This window comes from Falco naumanni, chromosome 8 (assembly GCF_017639655.2).
Source record: "Falco naumanni isolate bFalNau1 chromosome 8, bFalNau1.pat, whole genome shotgun sequence".
Taxonomy (NCBI): Eukaryota; Metazoa; Chordata; class Aves; order Falconiformes; family Falconidae; genus Falco; species Falco naumanni.
This window is the reverse complement of record NC_054061.1, coordinates 24406097-24427801: the sequence shown is the minus strand read 5'-3', so window position 1 is coordinate 24427801 and position 21705 is coordinate 24406097. Positions and strand designations below refer to the sequence as shown.

General features: G+C 45.4%; 1 protein-coding gene across 3 annotated transcripts in view; it reads left to right on the top strand.

The window, feature by feature from the left end:
- The window catches only part of LYPD6 (LY6/PLAUR domain containing 6), a 45523-nt gene that overhangs the window by 12434 nt on the left and 11384 nt on the right, over window positions 1-21705 (top strand). For all 3 annotated transcript variants that reach the window (XM_040602952.1, XM_040602950.1, XM_040602951.1), the window contains exons 2-4: window positions 13573-13734; window positions 15255-15353; window positions 20663-20793. In XM_040602952.1, coding sequence (XP_040458886.1) covers window positions 13617-13734; window positions 15255-15353; window positions 20663-20793 — 348 coding nt within the window. In that variant the 5' untranslated portion in view covers window positions 13573-13616. The remainder of the gene's footprint in view (window positions 1-13572; window positions 13735-15254; window positions 15354-20662; window positions 20794-21705) is intronic.

Genomic DNA, 21705 nt, shown 5'->3' with positions numbered 1-21705 from the left:
TATGTATATACCTTGACCAATATGTGTCATGTAAGCTTAAAGGGAGTTTACTTACTGCATAGGTACCGACCATTTATTGAAAGTTTAGAAACATGTGAGAGAGGCTGCTGTATTTACATCTCTAGATAAGCAGCATGTTTCATTTAGCCCAGAGCTCTTAACCCCACCGGTGGGACTTTAGGGAGAATAATTACTGGAAATAGGATCTACCAGTCAAGGAGTCATGGATAATGAACTGCTTCTCATAGCAAAAACAAAAAAAGAATCATAAAAGGGTTTGAGTTGGAAGATACCTTAAAGCCCACCCAGTTCCCACCCCTGCCCCGGGCAGGGACCCCCCCCCAGCCCAGGCTGCTCCCAGCCCCATCCAGCCTGGCCTGGAGCACTGCCAGGGGTGGAAACAAATAGGAAAGGGAAGCAGGGGTTGAATGATTCTTCAAAAATTATATGAAAGGGTTGAAATTACTAAAGGGGAAGGTTCTCTGGTTGGGAGGTGGCAGATGTTGGGCTGAATGTGCAGCTGATGGTGAGCCTCACTGGCTTGGCACTGCTTCTTCTAGCTCCTGTGCCCCCTGCCCAAGATTCTAACAAATAATCATTGCAACCAGCAACGACACATGAGCACATACTAGCACCATGCCTATATTTCTGAGTATGACCAGAGCTGACTTCAGTCATGAGCTGGGTGAACATGGTCGGTGCCTGGAGCTTGCAGAAAGGTTCCCAGTTCTGTAATTTCCCTGCAGTGCTGCAGAAGCTGGAGGCTCTTCCCTGGACATAATTGATTTCCATTCCACACTTCCCAGTGTGGAATTCTATCAGATAATCTTGCTGCCTATTTATAGTACTGGTTTGCTCCGTAATAATGTCCCATTGTTTAAGGTTCTGTTTTTAATGTCTTTCTTGCATTGATACTTCAGGATATTTACAGCTAGTGCACGTTTGACTTAAAAAGGGAACAGAAATGCTATTTATCTTTAGATAGAACCCAACATGGCTTTAAGCACGTAGATGGTTTTGTAGCCAGTGACTTGTGACATAATTAGACATTATGGAAGTTAAATCAGTCCTTCAGTGTCAAAATGTGTATCTTTTGGTGAGTGTGGTGGGGATGATCATAGATGTTGTTGAGTAAACTATGTTTTATCTATAATATTCTTAGAAGGGCCATCATTCCCTATAAAAAAAACTTGGCCTGATTTAATTTTTTGTGAGGTTTTAATTACACATAAAAGATAAAATAACTAAAATAGTGCCATAGAAAGCAATTTGGAATGCTTCTTATCAGACATGTTCTCATGTATTCTTCAGACCACTAAGATTTTTGATTTTTCAGCCCATTTGTTGATTAGCCTCCCTGTTGGCTTTAGGGAGTAAACTTCTATCATACATGAGTCTAGGCTGATTTAATTAATTTTTTTTTCAGGTTTTCTGTGATCTGTAAAAACTTTCAGATAAGCAGTTCTTACTAGTGCTTGCCATAGTGTTCAGTTTATGGAGTTGGTTTTTTTCCTCTGTCTTTTCAAATCACGGTGTGGGCTGGGTTTGCTGGCCTGGCTGTGCTATCAGCTGTATGTCTTGCACAGCAGTACTGGCGGTACTGAGCCATGGGCGATGCTTTGATAATGCAAAGGAGCCTTCAGCTTGTTGGACGTGGTTTCTCAGTGCTTAGGGAGGTCTTTGCTAGCAAAGATGTAAAATGGTGTTGGCCTAATGCTTCAGCTGGAAAGCAAAACTGTACAAAGTTTCAGTTCAAATGTTTGAAAGAAAATGGTTTTATTTTGGCTTAAATATTCCTTTGTATTTGCTGTGATAAAAATCTAGCAATGTTGTGGCTTTGGCTGGGGAGTGTCTTTGCTAGCAGCCCATTTTCTCCCAAGGCCAGAGGAAGAGATGTCCTCTCAGGCTCATTATTTATGGGGGTAGATGCTCACTGTCAGCACTGGAAGTAATTGTCAGAAAAGTTCAATTTTAGAGAAATTAGCAGATGAAGAGCAATATATTTTCAAGTCAGATCAACATTTCACTGATCAGATATGGATTCCTCAACAAGTTGGGGGTAGGACCGAGAGTGGAGATCAGGTCTAATGAAAACCAGTAAATCATGGTCTTCCAGCATTGAAAATGTCAGCAGTGACATAATGAAAGCTATATATCGTGGCCTGTGGAATGCCAGATGATTCATGTGTGAAAATTAAGCAACTGGTTAAATCGGGGGGGGCACATTTTGAAAACTACATCTGCTTTTAGCATGTTCTGTAGGTGAGCGTTTCAGGCAGATGAGTTGGAGCATGATTTTGAGGTATTCTTCAGCTATTCTGGAGATAACATCTCTTAGCTGGCAGACACTTGAATTACTGATGATACTCCATAAACACTCTGTACCTTGGGAAAGTGGACTTTCTAATGCCAAGATGATGAGGCATTTGGATCTAGCAACAGGCACAGCAGATTAAGAGATAAACAAAGGAGCAGAGGAGTCTGCAGTGAAGCTTGATCTCCAGGAGGTGAGAGGTTTGATGGAGCAGACGGAAGATGGAGCAGGAGGAGGTCCACCTTAGCTCCCAATTACTGATATGGAATGCATTATTTAATATTGTATATAATATTTGCCATCTGGTGAGCTAATGATATGAAAGCATCTCAACGGGACAAAATGGACAGCGGTGGAGATGACAGTGCATGGAAGGGTGGTGGGTAGAAGGTGTTAACAAAGGTGTTAGGGCAGATGCACGAGACATCAGAGTGGGGGGCTGGTTACAGCTGAAGGCAAAGAGGGATGAGGATGCCAAAAACCCTGCAGAGGTTGCCTGGCAGCCCCACATGGGAGCCTGCCCCAGCTAGGTTTATCAGAGGCACAAGACTGAAGGGTGACAACTGTGATGCAGAGATGTTCCAAGATGGAGGGGGAAATTATTTTTTGAAGTTCAAAGCTTAACCAATGCAAAGTAGGGGTTATGTTTCAATTAGCATGCCAGAGATTGGTAAAGTTGCCAAGCAGTACATACTGACCTGGTGTGACCAGCTGTAAGGTGGTTGGTGGAGATGTGCGCTCAGGTGCACCCCAGTGAAGCAAGTCAAGGAAACCTGTACTGGTTTGTACAGGTGTGACTCCATGCAGATGGGCAGGAGAGCAGACCCGTTGGCTTCAATGTTTTCCTCATTTTCTTACGGGGTGAAGTGTAAAGAGATGTGGTAAAATTGTTCAAGGAATTTGGTTTTCCTTCCATCTTGGGCAATGCAATCTCTTCATGACTCAGCTCCTGTTCCCTTTTCTCTGCTGATCTCAGGCAAAGTCTAGCCCTTTGTCCTGGCTTACAGGCTCTTGCCTTAGTGTGCTTCACTCTCTTGTTTTTGTTTGGTTTGTTTTTATTACCAGAACCAGAGTTTGCCCGGTGCTCCCATGGCTCCCAGGATCTAGCCCACAGAGCCTTCCTGTAAGGTCCCCAGTGGTCTCCCTGCCCCCCTTCCTCCTTAGCCCTTTTTTAGGTGGCAGTATTCATGTAGGCATTATTTCTGCCATGAGACAAAACAAATGTATGAATATAAGTTTTTTTATTTCGGGAAAATATCAGGTAGCTGGGCTTCATCATTTCTGGGAGGTTCACTTTTTCTGTCCTTGTGCGCTGTTGTTGTTTGAAGTTAACCATGAATCGACACGCTAAATAACCAATGAGCTCCAGGTAATTCTTTCTGGTGGGTTAAAGTAACGATTGGAAGAAAAAAAAAAAAAAGACAACTGCAAAACACAACAAACCCCCCCAAACCAGCAGCAAAAACAAAAAAATTATTTTCTGCTTACAAATGAATAGGGCTAGTTTAGCAAAAAAATTCCAGAGGATGCGCACCTGGTTTTGTGCTTCCAGTGATTCTAGTGCGACAGCGTTTACCTCTCTGTGCAGTATCTTGATTTACTGTTATTAAAAAAAGAACAAATATTTGCATTAGTTTGATGATGTGTTAGCAGACAATTAATGGTCATGGGAATGGTTTCCTGTTTAGATCTGTTATAGAACATCAGTATTTTTAATGAGAATATTGTGTTATGCCCATACCCTTGCTTTTATGTGATTTGTATGCAGTAAAATGGAGGAATGATTGACAGTAATTAACTGTAAGTGAAATGTGGGGAGGGTGCAGATCTTGTATGAAAATCGAATGAAAAATTAAATGCACTGGTACAAGGGGGAGTGAATATGTCTCTGCTTTACTCTTGGAGTTTTCATTTTACACATAATTCACTTTCTAATCAGTTGCCCCCAAACAGCGAAGTGGTTTGGAACATTTCAGCTTCAGAAAGATGAATTAAAACTCATGTTAATCAGCTATTCAGTGAACAGCGTGTACAGACTGCATTGCTCTGGCAGGCTTGGCTTGAGTCAGGTTGCAGGGCGAGCATTTCGTCCATCTGTAAATTGTAATTATCATTACATTGTGTTAACAAGATGGGGTGGCTATTGCAGGGAAGCTTTCTGTACAAGCAACAGGTAAAGAACTTCCCGTAGGAAGGCGCGTATATTCTGCTGCTGGGCTTCGCAGGCCATGTATGCGTGGATAAGTACCAGGGAGCACCCCAAGGTCTCCATCCCATAAACCTACTGATACCCATTGGTGCGGTGCTGGAAGCTTGAAAATCTCACGGGAGTGGTGACTAAAATGAGGATGGCATTTTATAGCTTCCCATCGTGGTGGAGATGATAATTTTTTTTTAATAGGTGCTTTTTTTTTTTTTTTCTACAGACAAGTTACAAAAAATAAAGGAATTAAATGACTTTTTCTGGGAGGACAAGTGCTGAATTATTAATTGGCCATTGAATTGAAATAACACTTGAAAGTCTTATGAAGCAGAGGGAGTATTGTTTGTTTTGGGTTATGCAGGGTTTTGTTTTTCTGGAAAAGCTATTGAAAATGTGAATGAATTAATGATGCTAGTGTTTGTTTACTCATGGATTAACTAGACAGCTGAAAGAACACTGGTCAGTTCCAATTTGGGTTTCTTTTGCATTACTTTAATGATATGTAGCTTTTCTAATGTTCCTGCTGAATAAAATATGCATTAAAATTGGAGGGATGGCAGTGGAATAACTTTGAGTAAAGCTTTATGAGAAAAGTATTTTATTTTCAGTATCGCATGATAGAAAATATGAAATCAGATTAAATTTTCTCTCTTAGTGTAACAAATTATGGAGATCTCTGCAAAGAGAGGTTTGCTACAATGTCTGTTATAGATCTTATGGAGCAAAGGGTGGCAGTACAAATAATAAAATAGCGGAAGAGAAAGTTCTTATTTATTTTGGTGTGCAAAATTGGTTTTGCATGCCACCTTTGACTTGGCTAGATGTGGGCGCAAGCAAACATAAGCTACTGTTTGTTTTTTTTCTATCAGGAGAGAAATGAGAATGAGATACTTATCTGAAGGATCGTTGCATGAGCCTCTGGTCGTTGTTCATTAAACTTTATGTAGGTGCTGCGAGCGTATAGCTGGGAATGGTCAGCCCGTTGCCAATTATTTCCCTGAGGGTTGGCTGCTGACATTTGTGCGGTGTCTTCTGCAGCCGGGTGTTAGATGTGCTCTTTGGAAATAAGGAAAAGCGGACATGTTGTCCTCATACGTGTCCCTTCCCTGTGTGGCTTGCCTGTATTTTTGATGCCTTGCACCAGCAGGAATTCACGTGTGGGTCGGGAAATATAAAAAATAGCATGAACTTGGGGTGAACTGCCAAGGGAACAGAGCCCTTCTGCAGCCTCATCTATGCGTGGCCGGGTCTCGAACAATACCACCTGGTGTTCATTAACTACTACATAAATATGTTAAATTGTTTGGGGGAAAAATGTGGCACTACAGCGTGAATAGGCAAAGCCAGGGAGTTCATTAGTATCTCGCCCATCGCGAGGAATAGTAATGGCCTGATGCAGTTTACAATGATTTTGGTGACAGAGCTCTCCTTGGTGGGGCAAAAGCTCAAGTTTTGAATTCGTTCATAATAATAAAAATCTCATTCCCACAATATCGTGTTTTCAGGGCTGATCTCTGAACTTCTGCAAAGCTCACTCTGGGTCAACGCCGAGCAGTCTGTGACTCGGTGCTTAATCTAGCATGTCAAATGTGTGGGGTGATGTCCGAGAAGAACTGTCACAAATCACTCTGGAGAGCGGAGGGGGAAGGCATCAGGAGACCAAGGACACAATGGTGCAGATTGATGTATGGTTTTATTAAAGCACAGTTTGTTGCATGATGGACAAGTGTTTCAGCTCACCCTTTAACATCTTCATCAGGGTTTAATACAAGAAGTTTCTTGTTGTCAATATTTCTGGGGCAAAAATGTTGAATGTGTAGCCTTGCAGGAAAGTGGGGAAAAGAAAAATATTTTTTATTTTGAAGATGTCTTTTTCACCAGTTAGATTTTTGAGATGTCACTAAGCTGTTGGTTTTTTTTAATTTGGCCCGAGCATGCCTGGTTAATTGGGTAGAACTCATTTTTGTAATCAGAAGGGTTTGGTGCTTTGGCTCTCTGCTTTGGTCTCTCCCCAATTATTCTGTGTAACAGTCTCCTTTCACAGCCAGAGCCGTAATCCTGCCCATTTGAAAATGACGGGTTTGTTTGGAGACCCATTTTCCACAAAACGCGACCAACCCTCTCTTGCCGTCTTTTACAACTTGAAATGTTAGTTGCAGTAGCACAAATAAACTGCTCCATGAGTTTACCCGGGACTGACCTTAGGCTAAGCAGTCATTCCTTTGATCTTTCAAAAATACTGGGTTTGTGCTGATGATCCTCTTGGTCTCCAGATTGTCCCAATTTTCGAGACTTAATAAAAATGCAACCTTAAAAGCTCAGTGGGACCATCTCATTCTTTTAAAACAGCTGTGGATATGTGTCCGCTAGCCTGGTATGTAGACTACTAGAAAACTATTTTCTGGAAGATTTTCATGTCTTGGCTGCAGATTAGATCATTTGCCAGCTACATCTTTGTAAGCGTGGGGTGTGTCCTCCTGTTTTGTTTGATTCCATGTGTCTCTGGCATCTCTTACTCTTTGGCTACGTTTTATTTAGTAACATGCTGCAATGTTATTCCTGTTTTCCTAGCAGATGCATCGCACAGTTGTGTTGTCAGTGCTCCCCCGTGTTTTAACTGCAATGTTCTTGCTTATTGGGTTTAAATGTAAGTAGGAAAGATGGCCCAGGGTGATCCCAACTACTGTTGTCACACCCAGCCTCACCAAAATTTAACTCGGTGCATAGGCTCAGGACCTTGTTTTACTTTTCCCTAGGAGAGCACCGGCACCCTGCCTGCTCCCAGCGCCGTTTCGTGGTGTGGCCACTGACCCTGGGCTGGCAGTCGTAGCCCCCCTGCCCCAGAACACCCTTCCCTGGGGCTGGCTGCACGGAGCCTTGCACCTCCTTTTTCTGCAAGATATGCACGAGGAGCAGAAAGGAGCCGTATGCAACGCGTGGTCCACAGGAATACTATCCCTGCCTTGGACAGAGGAGCCCTTTCTGTTGCCCTTGTGAACTTTATGTGTTTTTTTAGGAAATAATTTAACCACCCTTCTCCCCTTTGCAGAGGGGTCTGGCCGCTGGAACTCAATGGCTGGGTTTTTTGCTTATTAGCAGGAAAATCCCAGAATTTCTGTGCTCACGCATGGTTTCCTTATCCTCTGCATGGAGCCGGGCTGTCTGGGGGCTCCCCATGCATTGAGGTCAGCCCATGTGCCTTGGGACACAGGAGGGGCAACCACTGGCTTCCAGAATTCCCAGTCCGAGCCAAATCCTGATCTCATGCATCCCATTGAGTTCAGGGCTCACTGCCCCTGCTGCCTTTATTGTATGCCATGCAGAAACCTGGGGGATAGGTCTTGCAATGATTTATTAGATCATCCATGCCCCTCTTTCTGCTAATTCAGAAGTGTTCATAATCACAGGCTTGAATATAATGTGTGATTTAAAAGAAACTAGTGGTGACCCTGCACCACTGTGCATTATGTGGAGTGAAATGGGAATGAATCCTGTCGAACTTTCAATATCTCACCTTCCCAGTTTGAGAATTAATTTGCGTTAATTGTATTTTCTCATACGAACATCATGGCCTTGCCTGATTTTCAAGCTAACTTTTTGCTGTCATTTATGCCCAACACTAAATATCTGAAATACTCCGGGGAAATATATCCGTTTCATCTCTCCTCTGCGTTTATCTGATGCCAAACTATCCTCTGGGGATGCATGAATATAAGTGACGTTTTCCTACAACTCATTAAAAGATGAGGGGTTTGCACAGGACCTAAGAAAAGTTAAGCATTTGCTAGTCAGACTAAAAATGTAATTAATACAAGTTGAAAATAGAAGCAATATGCTACTTATAAAATAATCTTGAAATCACATCTTGGTAAAGATTAAATTGCATCTGAGGGAAGGTGGCATGAGAGGGAACATATTGTACCCCCCTTCACTTCCCCAGGACGTGGGCTTTTAGCTCAATGAACTACAGGCTTTGTAATTAGCAGCAAGGCGATTAGATCGTCCGTGTTTCTGGGACCAATTTGTGCACTAATTGTGTTTGATTGTTTAATTTCTCTTGCTTACTGTAATTGAGGAGCGGTAGTGAACCCCTTTGCAAGAGCTCCTTAGGCAGAGTTGAGGTTTAGTTTTTGAAGCTGTCGAGGTATGGAAACGAACACATCTATTGCAGATCCAGTAGTGGAAACTCCAACCTGTTAGCTTTGTGTGAACTGGAAGAAAAGCAGAAGGGAAATCTAAAGAGCAATTAATTCCTACTTTATTTGGGAAAGTCATGTTGGTGATGTGCATAAGGAGAAATTGCAGTTGGGTAGACCTTGTACCTTCCAACATGGCCACATTGGTTGTAGCTCCTTTGACTTCATTTATCACTGATGAATTATTGTCATAACATAGTTGAAGGATGGTCCAGCTGACCTTGTGCAGCAGAGTTCGCAGGAGCGAATTACTCATGCTGTGGTTTCTGCAGTTTCTCACAGGTGTTGCTGCTTTGGCATGCTGCACTTGATACTGTAGGGCTGATACGTCTACTGCCTGCTGAGAGGGAGCTTTTGTTGTTTCTGCTATTTTATTTATCTGAAGGAAGTGTTGCTTGAGGGCGCCCTGAGATGGAAGCTCTTCCAAGTGAAAAGATAAGAGAAAACGTCTTCAAGATGAAATGAGGTAGTAACCTGTGAACCTGGAGGTGTGGCCCAGAGAGCGAGGAGGAGATGGAGGAGGCAGATGGAGCTGAGATGTCAGCAGAAACATCAACCTCTGTGAGACTGGGCAACCTCCATCTGTATCAGATGTCCAGGGAGAGCAGGGCAATACTTCATCTCCTGCAGGAGGGAGGTGGAAGGGCACCGAACACCACATATGTCCTACTCTCACAAGGAGGAGAACCACAGAAATGCCCACAAACTGGGAGTTCCTTCATGCCTGGCTTTGGCCAAGTGTTTCTATGGGAAAATTTGGTGTCTGAGACTTTTTTTCTCCACACCCCTTGCCCCCTGAACATCTGCAACTTCTGCTGCAACCTTGCAGTTGGCAGCAGCCCAGCTCGCGGCCTTCAGTCAAGGCCAGCTAGCAGATATCTACTGAGCTTGTGAGAGGGACAGGAGGGACAAATCCATCCTCACAAATAACTGTCCACTCCAACAACATGTCTGCCCCAGAACCAGAGGCCTGACGTTTGGGAGCAGCTCTGCTCGAGGACTCCCCAGTCCTTCCCTGGAGGATGGGGATCTTCCATTGTCCCCAATGCTGGTGACAGCAAGGATGAGATGTCACCACCCTAATGAGACCTGACAAATGGGCAATTGGGCTGCTGCTTAGAGAATTTAATGGTTAATTTCCATAGCGCTGTGTCAGGGCAAAGGGCAGGAAGAAGTAATCCTGCTGCAGAGCGGGGATGGGGCTGCCTTTCCGTCTGAAAGGTGTTGGTGAAGCTGGAAAGATTGAGTTAACTAGGATTTCTGTGTCAGCGCCCAAGACCTTTTATAAACAGACTGTATGATCTAAATACCATGTGACTATTTCCCCTAACTGCAATCCAGTATCAAATTCAGAGTGGGCCATGCCATTTTCTATTAGGTTGGTGCATGCACTGTGCTGTGCACGGGAGGCTACTGCGTCTGGAAAGGGGCCGAGTTGTTTCAGAAGGAAAAGCGTGCCCGTAAGCTGGAGAACAAGTCTGTTCTGCCAGCAGAGGTTTAGCACCGTAGTAGCCAAGATGTCGGCAGTAACTGCGCGAGGAGATATTTTTGTATGACGCTTGGCGGTTTTGGCTGAAAGCCATGAACTAAATGGGGCTTGTGAGCAAAGGGGAAAAGCCTCGTGCCTTCGATGAAGCTTCTTCGGGCTTCATGGAGAGAAGCGTCTGTAGAAAATTACCATTTCAATTTATTATTTTTTTTTGGAAGAAAAGTGAATTGAAAACAATTTTGTTGGGTCAAACAACTGCAGGTTTTAGGGCGGTGCATCCATATATAGATCCCCTTCCTTTAAGAATAAGAAGTAACTACATTTGATTTTTGTGTGTGGGTGTAAAAACAGAGAGTGTGAGTGTGCCAAACAGTCATTTTTGAATATGATTGATTTAATCCAAAATAGTTTTGGATATTCCACTGTCTGTGAAAGATCAGTATTACCTTAAATATTAAGTACTTTCTCAATCAGATGTAGTATGTTTGTATGTGTATTTTGCCCCCTGTGAAAGACAGAACTGTGTACCCATGTGTATCTACTCAAAATATTTGTGAAATATGGAATATTGAGGTTTCTGACGGTAGGCACTTCCATGTACACGGCAGTATCTATTTGTGTGCTACCTCTGTGTGTATGAAACAACAGGTAGAGCATGTTGCTGTGAGGAGCAGTGACTGCAGCAGTGGCAGGTGTTTAGCTTGATGAGTACTTTCTAGTTTAAAACAGTGGCCAGGCTGGCCTTGCTCCGAGACAGGGTTGGTTTGTAACACAGAAGGTTTTACAATTTTAATTCCTTGCCTATAATTAAATTTGTTTCAAGCACATAAAATGGAGGTGGGGAAGTGAAATCGATATGTTCATTTGTGGTTCTTGCAAGTCATTAGAAGTGGTGTTGGCAGTTAAGCTACTTGTAATTACAAGAGGCACGGAGTGAGGGTTTTTAGCGTGCAGCCGGAGGATTTCTGCCACCCTTTCAGGCAGGACTAACAGCCACGTGTCTTCTGAATCTGACAACTGGGCAAGTCCCAACAGCTACACACAGACATCTGGAGATGGGCTGAGTCAGCAACTGGTCCCATAAAAATGAGCATGTACAAGAGAGGGAAAACCAGTGTCCTCAAGTGGACGGCTTTGATCGGCGCTGCAAATGCAAAACCTTTTTGTGACTGTGATGAGAAAAACCAACAAATTCTTGGGCAGAGTTCCTCCCATTATTTTAATCTTGCTGTGTGTTAACTGAAAACACTGTTACTTGTCCTTCATGTTGATAACCTATGTTAATCCTAGGTTGCCACCGAGAGTTGGCATTGAGCTATGAAGAGCGGCTCTCCTTGGGATGAGGGTCCTAACTTTTTTGCGCTGTAATGCAGGATTGCTTCTGAGACCATGTGAGCTGACAGTTTTACTGCAAACTGCTGATTTCCTGAAATGAGTAACAGGGCTTGTAAAGTCTGCCTTGTGTTCTTGGGGATTAAAAAAAAATTAAAATCCAAGAATTCCTCTCTCCTCCAAATCTTCATTATCTTAGCAGTATGAACGTTCAGCAGTTTCCCCACGTGAAAACTCAGTTGCTGTGGGGTGGCTCTGGGCAAGCAGCGAGGGTGATGCGTGTGCCACAACGGACGGCTCTCCTCTTGCGTAGGAAAGGAGAGGGAGAGGCTCAGGAGTCCAAACACATCTTCTTTCCTCATCCTGAGCATCGCTTGTGACCCATGTTACATGTAGATATGTGCCCTGACAGCGAACTGTTCCAAAGTGCAGCGTGTCTACTTGGTGCTGATGCCTGTGCAGCTGATGATGGCTCCTGTTGTCCTCAGCTCAGGACCATCAGGACAGTGTCAGTATTTGGCCACTTCAGCTCCAGGTCTGTGTCTATTTAGGCATGAGAAACTAAAAAAATGTGAATAGTCCTGAATCCACACGCCTACCTGGCTCCCTCGCCGAGGTGGGCTCCAGCTGGCTTTGCTGGGACTTTTTCCTCGAGACCCCACAGGGAGCTGCTGGTCCTGTTTCTTTCATGTGGCTGGGAGAGGTTGGGTTTGTTTCCTTTCTGCTTCTAAGCAGGACTTCATTTTCCCCTGGCTGATACGCATCTGTGGAGTAAACCCAATGGAAATTGGCATTTCCCCCTTCGGAAGGTTAAAACAACGAAGTTTAATGCACCATGTTGTGTGTTATCTGTTTCCCTGGCTATTTTTATGGATTTCATGGTGTTTTATTAAGAGTTGCTTTCAGATAAGAGCCAAGGGTGATGACAGCCCCCCCAGTGGCCATTGCTCTGCTCACATTGTGCGGGTCTCCACTGCCAGACAAACATTTGGAGGCAGAGGTGGAAGCCTCTCCACCCTGGAACATCTTTCCATTAAAAAAAAAAAAAAAATTAAAAAAAAAAAAAACTAGCTACTCTGCCTTCAAAGTTGCTTAGGAAATATCTTGGGTATTGCAGAGCTCTTGGTCAGTCTAGGTGGAAAAATAACCCCCAGCCGGTGTGTTCTGGATGGACGCCAGCAGCCAGGGGAAACCGACGGCTCCTGCCTGGCTCGGCAGCTGCATCCTCTTGGGGCTTTCCTGTCCCGCTCATTTACAGGCACGTTTTCATCATTTTTAAGGAATTGTAATAATATGAGCTGTGTATTTAAGGTGCAGTAGCGTTGCCTGTTCCTGGATGGCTCCCCACACCTGGGTGGATGGATGGGGATGCTCCTGAAAGCTGCTGGTTTTGGGATGGCTTCACGAGTGGTACCGCAGCAGGTGTTTGTTTCTGCTTAAATTAGTTCCCTTCATACAGGGACGTGGGGAAAATACGCTGCATCGTTTGTCAGCAGCGTCACAGAGGGAATAAGACCCTTTGGAGCATGGACAAGGAAAACGCAATAGTCACTTGATGTTATTAACAGCAGCCAGCTGAAGGTAGAGACAGCCCGCATCAGCTGGAGCCTTTCCTGAGATATGTGGAAAGTAATGTAGAGCCTCTGGTTTGCCAAAAAGGTGCAGTTTTGAAGGGTGCGAGCTTGTGTTGGAGTGTGAGTGTGGGAGACCCATCACTGCTTCCCCAGACATCCCAGTGGGTCTCCAGCTACCCTGTTTCATTTCTTCCTGGTCTAATTCTGCACTTTTCCACTACCCTCTAAAAGAAGCTGTTAAATCTTGTTGCAGTGCAGTCTCTGATGACTTTATTGCTGTCTTACAAAGGACAGTCGCTGACTGGTTAAATTGTAAATGGTGACAGACCTGACCGCAGGGGAGGACAGCTGAAGGTTCATGTGAGAATCATGGTTTCGGTGAGGTTGGGTGGCTGGGGACCGAGGTGGTGGCCAGGCTCCTCGCGGGTTTGCTCTGCTCACCCTTGTTCTCTACTGTTGCCCAGGTGAGTTTTTTTCGGCCGCCGCATGAGTACGTCCTCACCCGGTGATGGCCTCGCAGCCCACGGCGGCATGGGTGCTGCTGCTCAGCCTGCTGGCCACCTGCCTGCCCGCCGTGCAGCCCAGGGACTTCACCGTGAAGGACATCGTCTACCTCCACCCTTCCAGTAAGCCCACTTTGCGCAGGCTGCAAAGCCACGGGCGGCCACGGCGTGGGGATAAGGACAAGGGCAAAAGTGTGTTAGGGCAGCAGAAACATCAGGGCTGAGCTGAGATGAGCAAAGGTTAAACAAACATCCCCAGCTCTCATAAAACCGAGTGGATGTAAAACCAGAGCATTGCTTCCCAAAGCGTTTGATGGACAGCTAGGGTTACAGGCAGCTGCTGAGCATGTCGGCTTCTTGTTCACTATTTTCTGTTCCTCAAGAACCTCTCTGGCAATGAGACCAAGTTCTGTGGCCACGCTGTTTGCCCGAGTACATCAACAGCTGTGAGAAAGGGCCAAACATGACCGGCAGCAGCCGCTCCTACCTTTATTTCAGTGAGTCCCTGAAGCAATGCTATAGCAAAGTTTTATGCATCTTATTATTATATTCATAATAGATCATCCACAGATTCTCCTTTCATTAGCCTGTTGGATTTATCAGATACAAACTTATTTTAATTCTACAAGAGGACAACTGTACCAGCCATCTGTTCCCAGAGAAAACTCAGTGCCTTTCTGAATTTGGCTAAAAAAATTATATTTTGTACAAGCAAGATGAAATTCCTGTTTTATGCCGTAGCCGTGACCTGCTAGAGGCCGAGGGTGAGGGGGTGGGTTTAGTTAGTGCTGTTGTGTTGTTCCGCCCAAAGCTGTTCCTTGAGGGCAGTGCCAGCCCCACCAGAGATGCTCCCAAGTGACTTGCTGGCCCTTACCCAGAGCAGCCTGGGGGAAACGGCCAGCAAATGCCTCTTGCTTCACTTCTCATACCTGAACGGGGTCTGGCCCGGAGCTGGTGGGCAAGGGGAGGAGAAGAGGAGGGAGAGGTGAGATGTGGCCTGTAGAGGTTCAGCTTACTTGGCCCTGTGGAGATAAATGTAACCTGTTTAATGTTTGGCTTCTGAGAAGGTGGCAGCATCTTGAGGATGTATTGAATGTGCTACAGAAGCCCTGCCAGGAGACCACTTAAGGAGTCACGCTCTTCATTTGGCGAGATACATTAGGATAGAGTCTGCTGATAAAAGCAGAGCTTCAGCACCAGCACACTGATTTTTCTTTCCTTTGGGGACATCGACTTGCCTTCAAAAGGGGTAGCTCATTTCCTCAGTGGAACAGTTTCCAGAAGTATTTAAATCCATCTGATATTTTGTTATCAGCACTGATAAAGTAGCAGTATTGGATGTGAGCTCTGATATCAAGAGAATAAGTACTCCTTGCTCACATCAGCTCCCTTTGAAGTGAGCGGTGGGCGCTTTTGCCAGGTAAACATGGCTGAACCGAGTTCTTGTTGTACCTGTATGTGCCTTTCCTGCACTGCTATTGGTAATAGGATTTTCACAAATTGGGACTAACTTGATGAAGTTGACGGGTATATTTGTAGAAAGATATGTCTAAAGAGAACAAATGTTGCTGTGTGCCTCTGGAAAGCATGGTAGAACCAGATGAACTGGCTCATTTTTACCGCATATTTTCTATTCTTTTCAGCCACACCGTATCCTCATGGATTTAAGTGTTTCACCTGTGAAAAGGCAGCAGATAATTACGAATGCAACCGATGGGCTCCGGATATCTATTGTCCAAGAGGTAACCAGCCGCATGGTAGCATTTAATTTAAACCCACCTTAAAACAACTGTTCACTGTCCCTGACGCAGGACAGCACTGAGCCCCCATTATTCATTGAGCGGACTCGGATGCTGGTGATTGCTGCTCCCGCTTGTAAGCCCTCTCAACAAGAAAGATGTGTAAGTGATATGAGTAATCCTTTAAGCTTTTCTGTCTCTTTGAGGTGGATGAAGTTTAGGACTTTCATCTACTCCCCATCCTCCTCTAGCTCAGCTGGAAATTAAATCAGGCTCAGGTTTATTTAAGGGTTATATTTCTCTTACTGGTGAGTATGGGACTGATTCTTGCTTTCTTTTCTTCCTTCCCCTGTGGCACAAGCCCACACTTCAGCTTTTTTCTTCTTCACACCTCTTTTCAGCTGGCATTAAGGTATTTCTGGTATTTTTGGTTCATAACTCCTATTGGAGTCTGATGTCAGGAACAGCTCAGAAAGAGCTTTGGAATACAGGCACCCAAATATTGGATCCAGGTATCAGTGAGATCCCCAGATCTCCTCCTCCCTTATCAACTCTCTTTTTGAGACACTCACAAGTCATTAAGATTGTCCACAGTCCCTGACAAAGCCTGTTTAGTTGGGTTGGGCATGGGCTGGGTCCTCACCAGCATGGGAACCACATGCAGGCAGGAGGATGCCGGGACCATGACAGTCAGAGGGATGCTGCCGGGGCTGTGACAATCGGAGGGTGCTGCCGGGGCTGCCTGCTCCCCTAGTGCTTTCTCTGGGCTCGGCAGCCCTGTTCAGCATCCATCCAGGATGTCTGTGGTCTGTTGTGGTGCAGGGCTCCCAGAAAAAAAATATTTATTTTGGAAGGAGAAAGACAGTGACCTGCTCTGCGAGGACAAACCAGCTGTGTTTGCAGCCTGTGTCAGAGCACTGCTATCTGTCCAACAATTTATTTGCTTTGAGCTGAAATCAGCACATCAACAACAATAAAAGAGATCAGGCTGGTTGGCACCAGATGAGACCAATATTCACGGACACTCCCTGTTTTGACAGGAGTGGGTGGTATTTTAGTTGCTGCCTGGGGATCCTGTGCCAGCAGAGAGGTGTGACTCCAAGGTCTGCCTCGAGTAACAACCAGCAGAAATGCCTTCACCAAAAAAAAAAATGTTCATCTAGGAAGCAAAGTTAGTACATAACAGCTGTTTAGGGGAGGGGAAAACCGTGCTTTGGTGCGTCTGTAACTAGTCAGCTGTGTTCATCCAGACCAGATCTGCTCGTTTCGGTCACCAGCCCTCCCACCTGCTGGTGCAAATACCCACCAAACATGAAGTAAGGATGGGGTTTTAGCCGTGAGAAGGGGCTAGCTGGAAATCTGGGTCTGTCTTTAATCTTCAGCACAGAGGACTTATTTTCTCCTTAAACCGGAGGGATCCGATAACGTTTTACTCCAGGCACAGTGTGTTGTGCCCAGCCTGCCACTGCATGCCCTGGGGTTGGAGCACGGCTCTCCTGCAGCATGGACCCCAGCCCCTTGCTGCTGGCTGACGGGTGAGGCCAGGGACCCCCCGGTGCAGCCGGTGTGATGACGGCTTCAAAGGAGAAACCGCTGAGTCAGCAGTCACTGTGTTTCAGAGGATCAGGGAAACGTGGAAAGGGAGGGGACGGGTGCTGGGTCCTCATGGCTCTGTCTCTGTTCTGTTGCAGTGGAAGCAAAGCTGATCATGTCCTTGCTCCCCACCTTGCTCCCCTTGGCGAGATCAGCCTTGCTTCAGGATGCCCCAGCACCAACAGCTTTTGTCGGCGTCTCTTAGCTTACATGCGATGCGCTTCCTGCTTCCACATCACAAAGCTTTCCTTTAAGGCAGCCTTTTTTTTTTTTTTTTCCTTCTTGGTTGCGTTAATTTTCAAATGGAATTCTGAGTTTGTGTAAGGAAGCAGCAGAAATGCAAGCTCAGGTTTGAGGCGTGACTGCAGGCGTGCTCGGGGAGGGGGGAGGCTGGGGTTATCTGCTTGGGTAATTACCTTATCTCTGGGAGTCAGAGGGTTATGCTTATGGTGTGGCCTCCCTCGCCCCAGTGATCCCAACCCTTGCTTGTTTGGCTTGGGTTAAGTGGTGGGAGAAAATGAGGAAACTCCATCCTCCTATTACTAACTGTTTTATTTTAAGACAGAACGCTACCAAGTAAACCAAAACTATAATGTAGGACTTAAAGGGAACCACATTTTGAATAATAAAATTCATTATAATGGAGAGTAAATACATTAATACCTGTATTGAACAGAGATTAGAAAAAGCATTTCCTAGAAAGCAGGCCTCCTGCTATGCATTAACCTTGTTTTCTGTTATTTATTAGCTTCAGCTCAAGCAGAAATTGTGTTAGTGATCTAATTTGTATGGAAATACTGCAGTAGGAATACTCCCAGTACTCTATTTTCAGGTGGTCTGTGGGTGGGCTGGTAGCTTGGGAAGGGGATGATGGCCACGACCATCGAGGTGATGTTCCAGCATTCTCAGAGGCTGCGGTTTGGGAGCAGGCTCTCACAAGTCAGTGTGTGATTCTGAGCCCTTTGAAACACCAGATTCAGTGTTTCCCTGCCCAGTTTAAAGCAGGGAGGTCCAATTTCTCCCACTGGAGACCCGTACAAGCCTTGCAGGGTCTCAACATGTGGGGCTGGTTTGCTTATGTTTAGCCTGGATGTTGGTCTGCACCGTGGCTTTGGTTTCAGTAGCTGGTTCCTTCACTCATGCTCTCTTTGAGGGTACTGAAGGGTGCTCATGAGGGGGACCCCGTACAGAACGTGTGTTTTAGCCCTTGGGTGATGCTGCTGTAGGTCAGCATTGCTCCTGGTAGGTCGAGACTGGGGCACTTTGTTGTATATAGACCTTTGGAGATACCTTGTAGCTGAATCTTAGCAAGACAGTTCTGCCAGAGGAAGGGGAAAATGCAAAAGAAGAGGGGACGGTGTCACCTGTCATGCCATCAGCGTAAATCAACTGCCGTGAAAATCCCCCAAATAATCACAGAGCAACGATCTCATTTTCAAATTATTTTATAATGCAATGTGTTGCTGGAAAGCCTGAATATCACACCACAATCAGTCTGACTCTCAAGTGCCTTTAAAGACACTCTGGAACCACAACATTTAGGAAATAGAAATCCATGCATCCCACTGAGAACCATCCTTCCTTGTGGCCGTGCTGCTGCCTGGGGAGCACGTTACTTAGAAACACCAGCTTTCATACTGCAATATTTTATTTTAATTGCTCTAAATGTCTCTGTTCTTTTCAGTAAAATGTTGATAGTGTTGGGCCCGCTCAGCTTGGAGTTCCTCCCCGTCGCCCCTGTCCCTCCTCTAGGCAGCCTCCCTACCTGCAGGGCAGGTGTTGCGGGTGAGATGGGATGCTCCCCACCTCTGCTTTGCTCTGGGCTCCCCCAGCGCTCTCTGGACCACTCCTTTTCACAGCGCCTGTCCTCCTCATGCTTAGCCTGCTCTGAGGAGAGAGGCAAGCCAGAATGCAGTGCAAGAGTTAATATTGATTGGAGTGAGTGGATTTTGTTGCTTGTTGTGGAGTTAGTTTGTGGCTGCGGCCCTGCCTTGCAGGAGATGTTAGCTGTCAGTGATGGCTGTGCAAGGAGAGGCAGGCTTGGTCCCGCGTGTGGGCAGAGTACCTATCTGTGAGATGTAAAAAAACACACTTGGAAGACAGAAACAGCCTAAAAAGAGTTATGGGGTGCTGGGAGCTTTATTTTTCCCATCTGGGACCCATCAAGGGCGAGCTCCACTGCGCAGAGCCACTGCAGGAGACATCGAGCTCCGGTGACGCGCGCAGGTTGTCCGGGGAATGTCGCTTCCAGGCAAGGGCCTGGGAGAAGCTCAAAGCCATCATGCAGAGGGTGCTCCCATTCGAGGAAAATCAGGAGCTTCACCCCTTGTAGCAGGAGAGTCTGGGCACACGTGAGAAGGTGGCCAGTTGAGGGAAGCCAGCACACCATGCGCCGCCAGCCCCCGGGGATAAGCGCAGTCTGTTTGCTGCGGATATCGCACTCGAGTTAAGAGCAGGTCAAAGATACGACAGATGTCTGGGGGGTTTATTGCCTAATGAATAACGCGTTCAGTTGGCAACCTCGCTCGGCTCTTGCCGCATGCCTCAAACATGACAAGTATGCAGGGCTTTGCCCATCAGAGACGAAGGCTGAACGGGAATGCTCGCTTTAAATTAATTGCACTTTCTTTTTTCCCTGTGAAAGCAACAATTTTATTAATAATAAGGTTGATTAATAAGAAGCAAGGCATAATTTAGAGAGGAAATATATAATGGCATGTTTCCTGTTTGGAAAACCCAGTGTTTTCTTTCATCTTGGAGTGCTAGGAAGGGGAACAGCACCTTCATCTTCCCCCGAACCATTAATGCCTGAAATAAGCCCAAATTCCTTCATGCCTGAGGATAACCACAGCATTTGTCAGTCATTTGGCTTTGAATTTTCCTCTGTGCTTTACAAGTGTTACTAGAGAAGTAGCTTAAAAGAGGAAGAGGAGGAGGAGGATGGTCTCCCCTGGGGACGAGGGAGCCCACAGGAGAAGCATGCAGAAGATGCGATGGGGATAGGAGGGACAGACTCCATTTCATGGTGCTTTTTCCAAAGACTGGGAAACTGAGAAAGGCATAAATCCTCCCAGCTGTTCTGCTGGTATTTTGGCCTTATTCTATAGGTGATAAAACTGAGGGACAGAGAAAAGGTGAAGGATCTTCTCTGGGCTGTGCAGGAGCTGTGGGAGAGCCAGGATTCGGGGCATGAGCATCCAGGACGCGGGTTGTTAAGACATAGGGAAAGGCGCCTCCAATGTGCAATGCTTTGAGTAGTTCTACAGAATTAATCGTTGTACATGAAGCTAAGAAAAAAATATCAAACCTAGACACATGAAAGCTTCAGACATAAACAGGTATTGTGAATGTTTTCTTTTTTTGCCTATAAAACTAACAGGGCATGAGATTTGGGCTTTTTGTCTGAACCTCCCTCCACAATTTGGTTCTCCAGTGTGGGTGCATTTCTTTGTCACGTTGAGGCCTGCACTGTATTGGGAATAAATCTTTGTATTCCACAGTGCTTTGAAACCTCAGGTTTGCACCAGAGCTTGGGGTGTGGGTGTGTATTTAGTAACATTTATGTATTGCAATAAATACATCAACATTATCTTTTGAGTTTTTTTAAATCCCAAGATTTGGAAAGCAAAAAAAATCTGACTTTTTTCCCATTTCTTCCTATTGGTAGACTATCATAAAACTCAAATTTGACAGATAAACACGTTTTTCTGTCTTTTTAGATACAAGATACTGCTTTAGCCAACACATGATGAAAGTTACTGGAGAGAGTGTATCTGTCACCAAACGCTGTGTACCATTAGAGGACTGTCTGTCTACAGGATGCACATATGTAAAGCATGAAGAATACAAGGTATAGGATAAAAATCACTTTTTTAAAAAATATGAAAACTGGGCAGAATCCTTCTGGCTTTCACCAGAATTCTGACTGGTTCAGTGGGTAAATCGACATTGTCAAAAATGAAGTTTCTCTTCTTAATGGGCTCCAGCTCATTTCCATTTGTTACTAGAGAAACAAAGGAATAACCTCCCCCCAAACAAAAGAACAATCCCTTTCAGTCCCTCTCCCAGCTCAGGGGAGCACGGGGCTCCCCTTGGGCTGAGGAGCGCCTCGCCTGCAGAACTGCGTCTGCTTCATCCCCTTTGCCCTCTGCAGCTGCTGCCCACCCACCTTCTCGTGGTCTTCTTGCTGAAACGGGTGGGGAAAGCCCCGAAACCTTCGGAGCAGACACTTTATACCAGAATCAAATGGTTATTTATTAAAGATTTTTCTGAAGGTCAATAGTCGACCTTCTTGAGCTTCTCCAGCAGGTTAAGATCAAAGGGCATTCTGAGCTGCCAGGCACGCTGCAGCCTTAGCTCTTGTTTTGCACGTAATTTTATGCTCTCCTGGCCTTGGGTCCGTTACTCTTGTTGCTCCAAACCCGTGTGCTCTGGCAGGGTTACTGGAACCGGCCCTTCCTTGCCCCGACAAGGCAGAGCTGCGTGTCCTTGTGGGCTGACACGTCGTTCACTCCAGGGCCTGCACACGAGGTGATAGGCAACAAAAAAACCCCCTATATTAATACATACTGGTTTTTTATTTTGGGGGGAGTTCTGGCTTTCAAGGTCTATTTCAACCCAACAACACTGGTTTTCAACAGTTGACTTATTTGGGGTACGAAAAAAACCACAAACCTCTTCAGAATATGGATGCATCCTCTTTGTACCAGCCAACATACTGTTCCTGTGCAGGTGGAATTGTGCTGCAAGTAGATGGAATTAG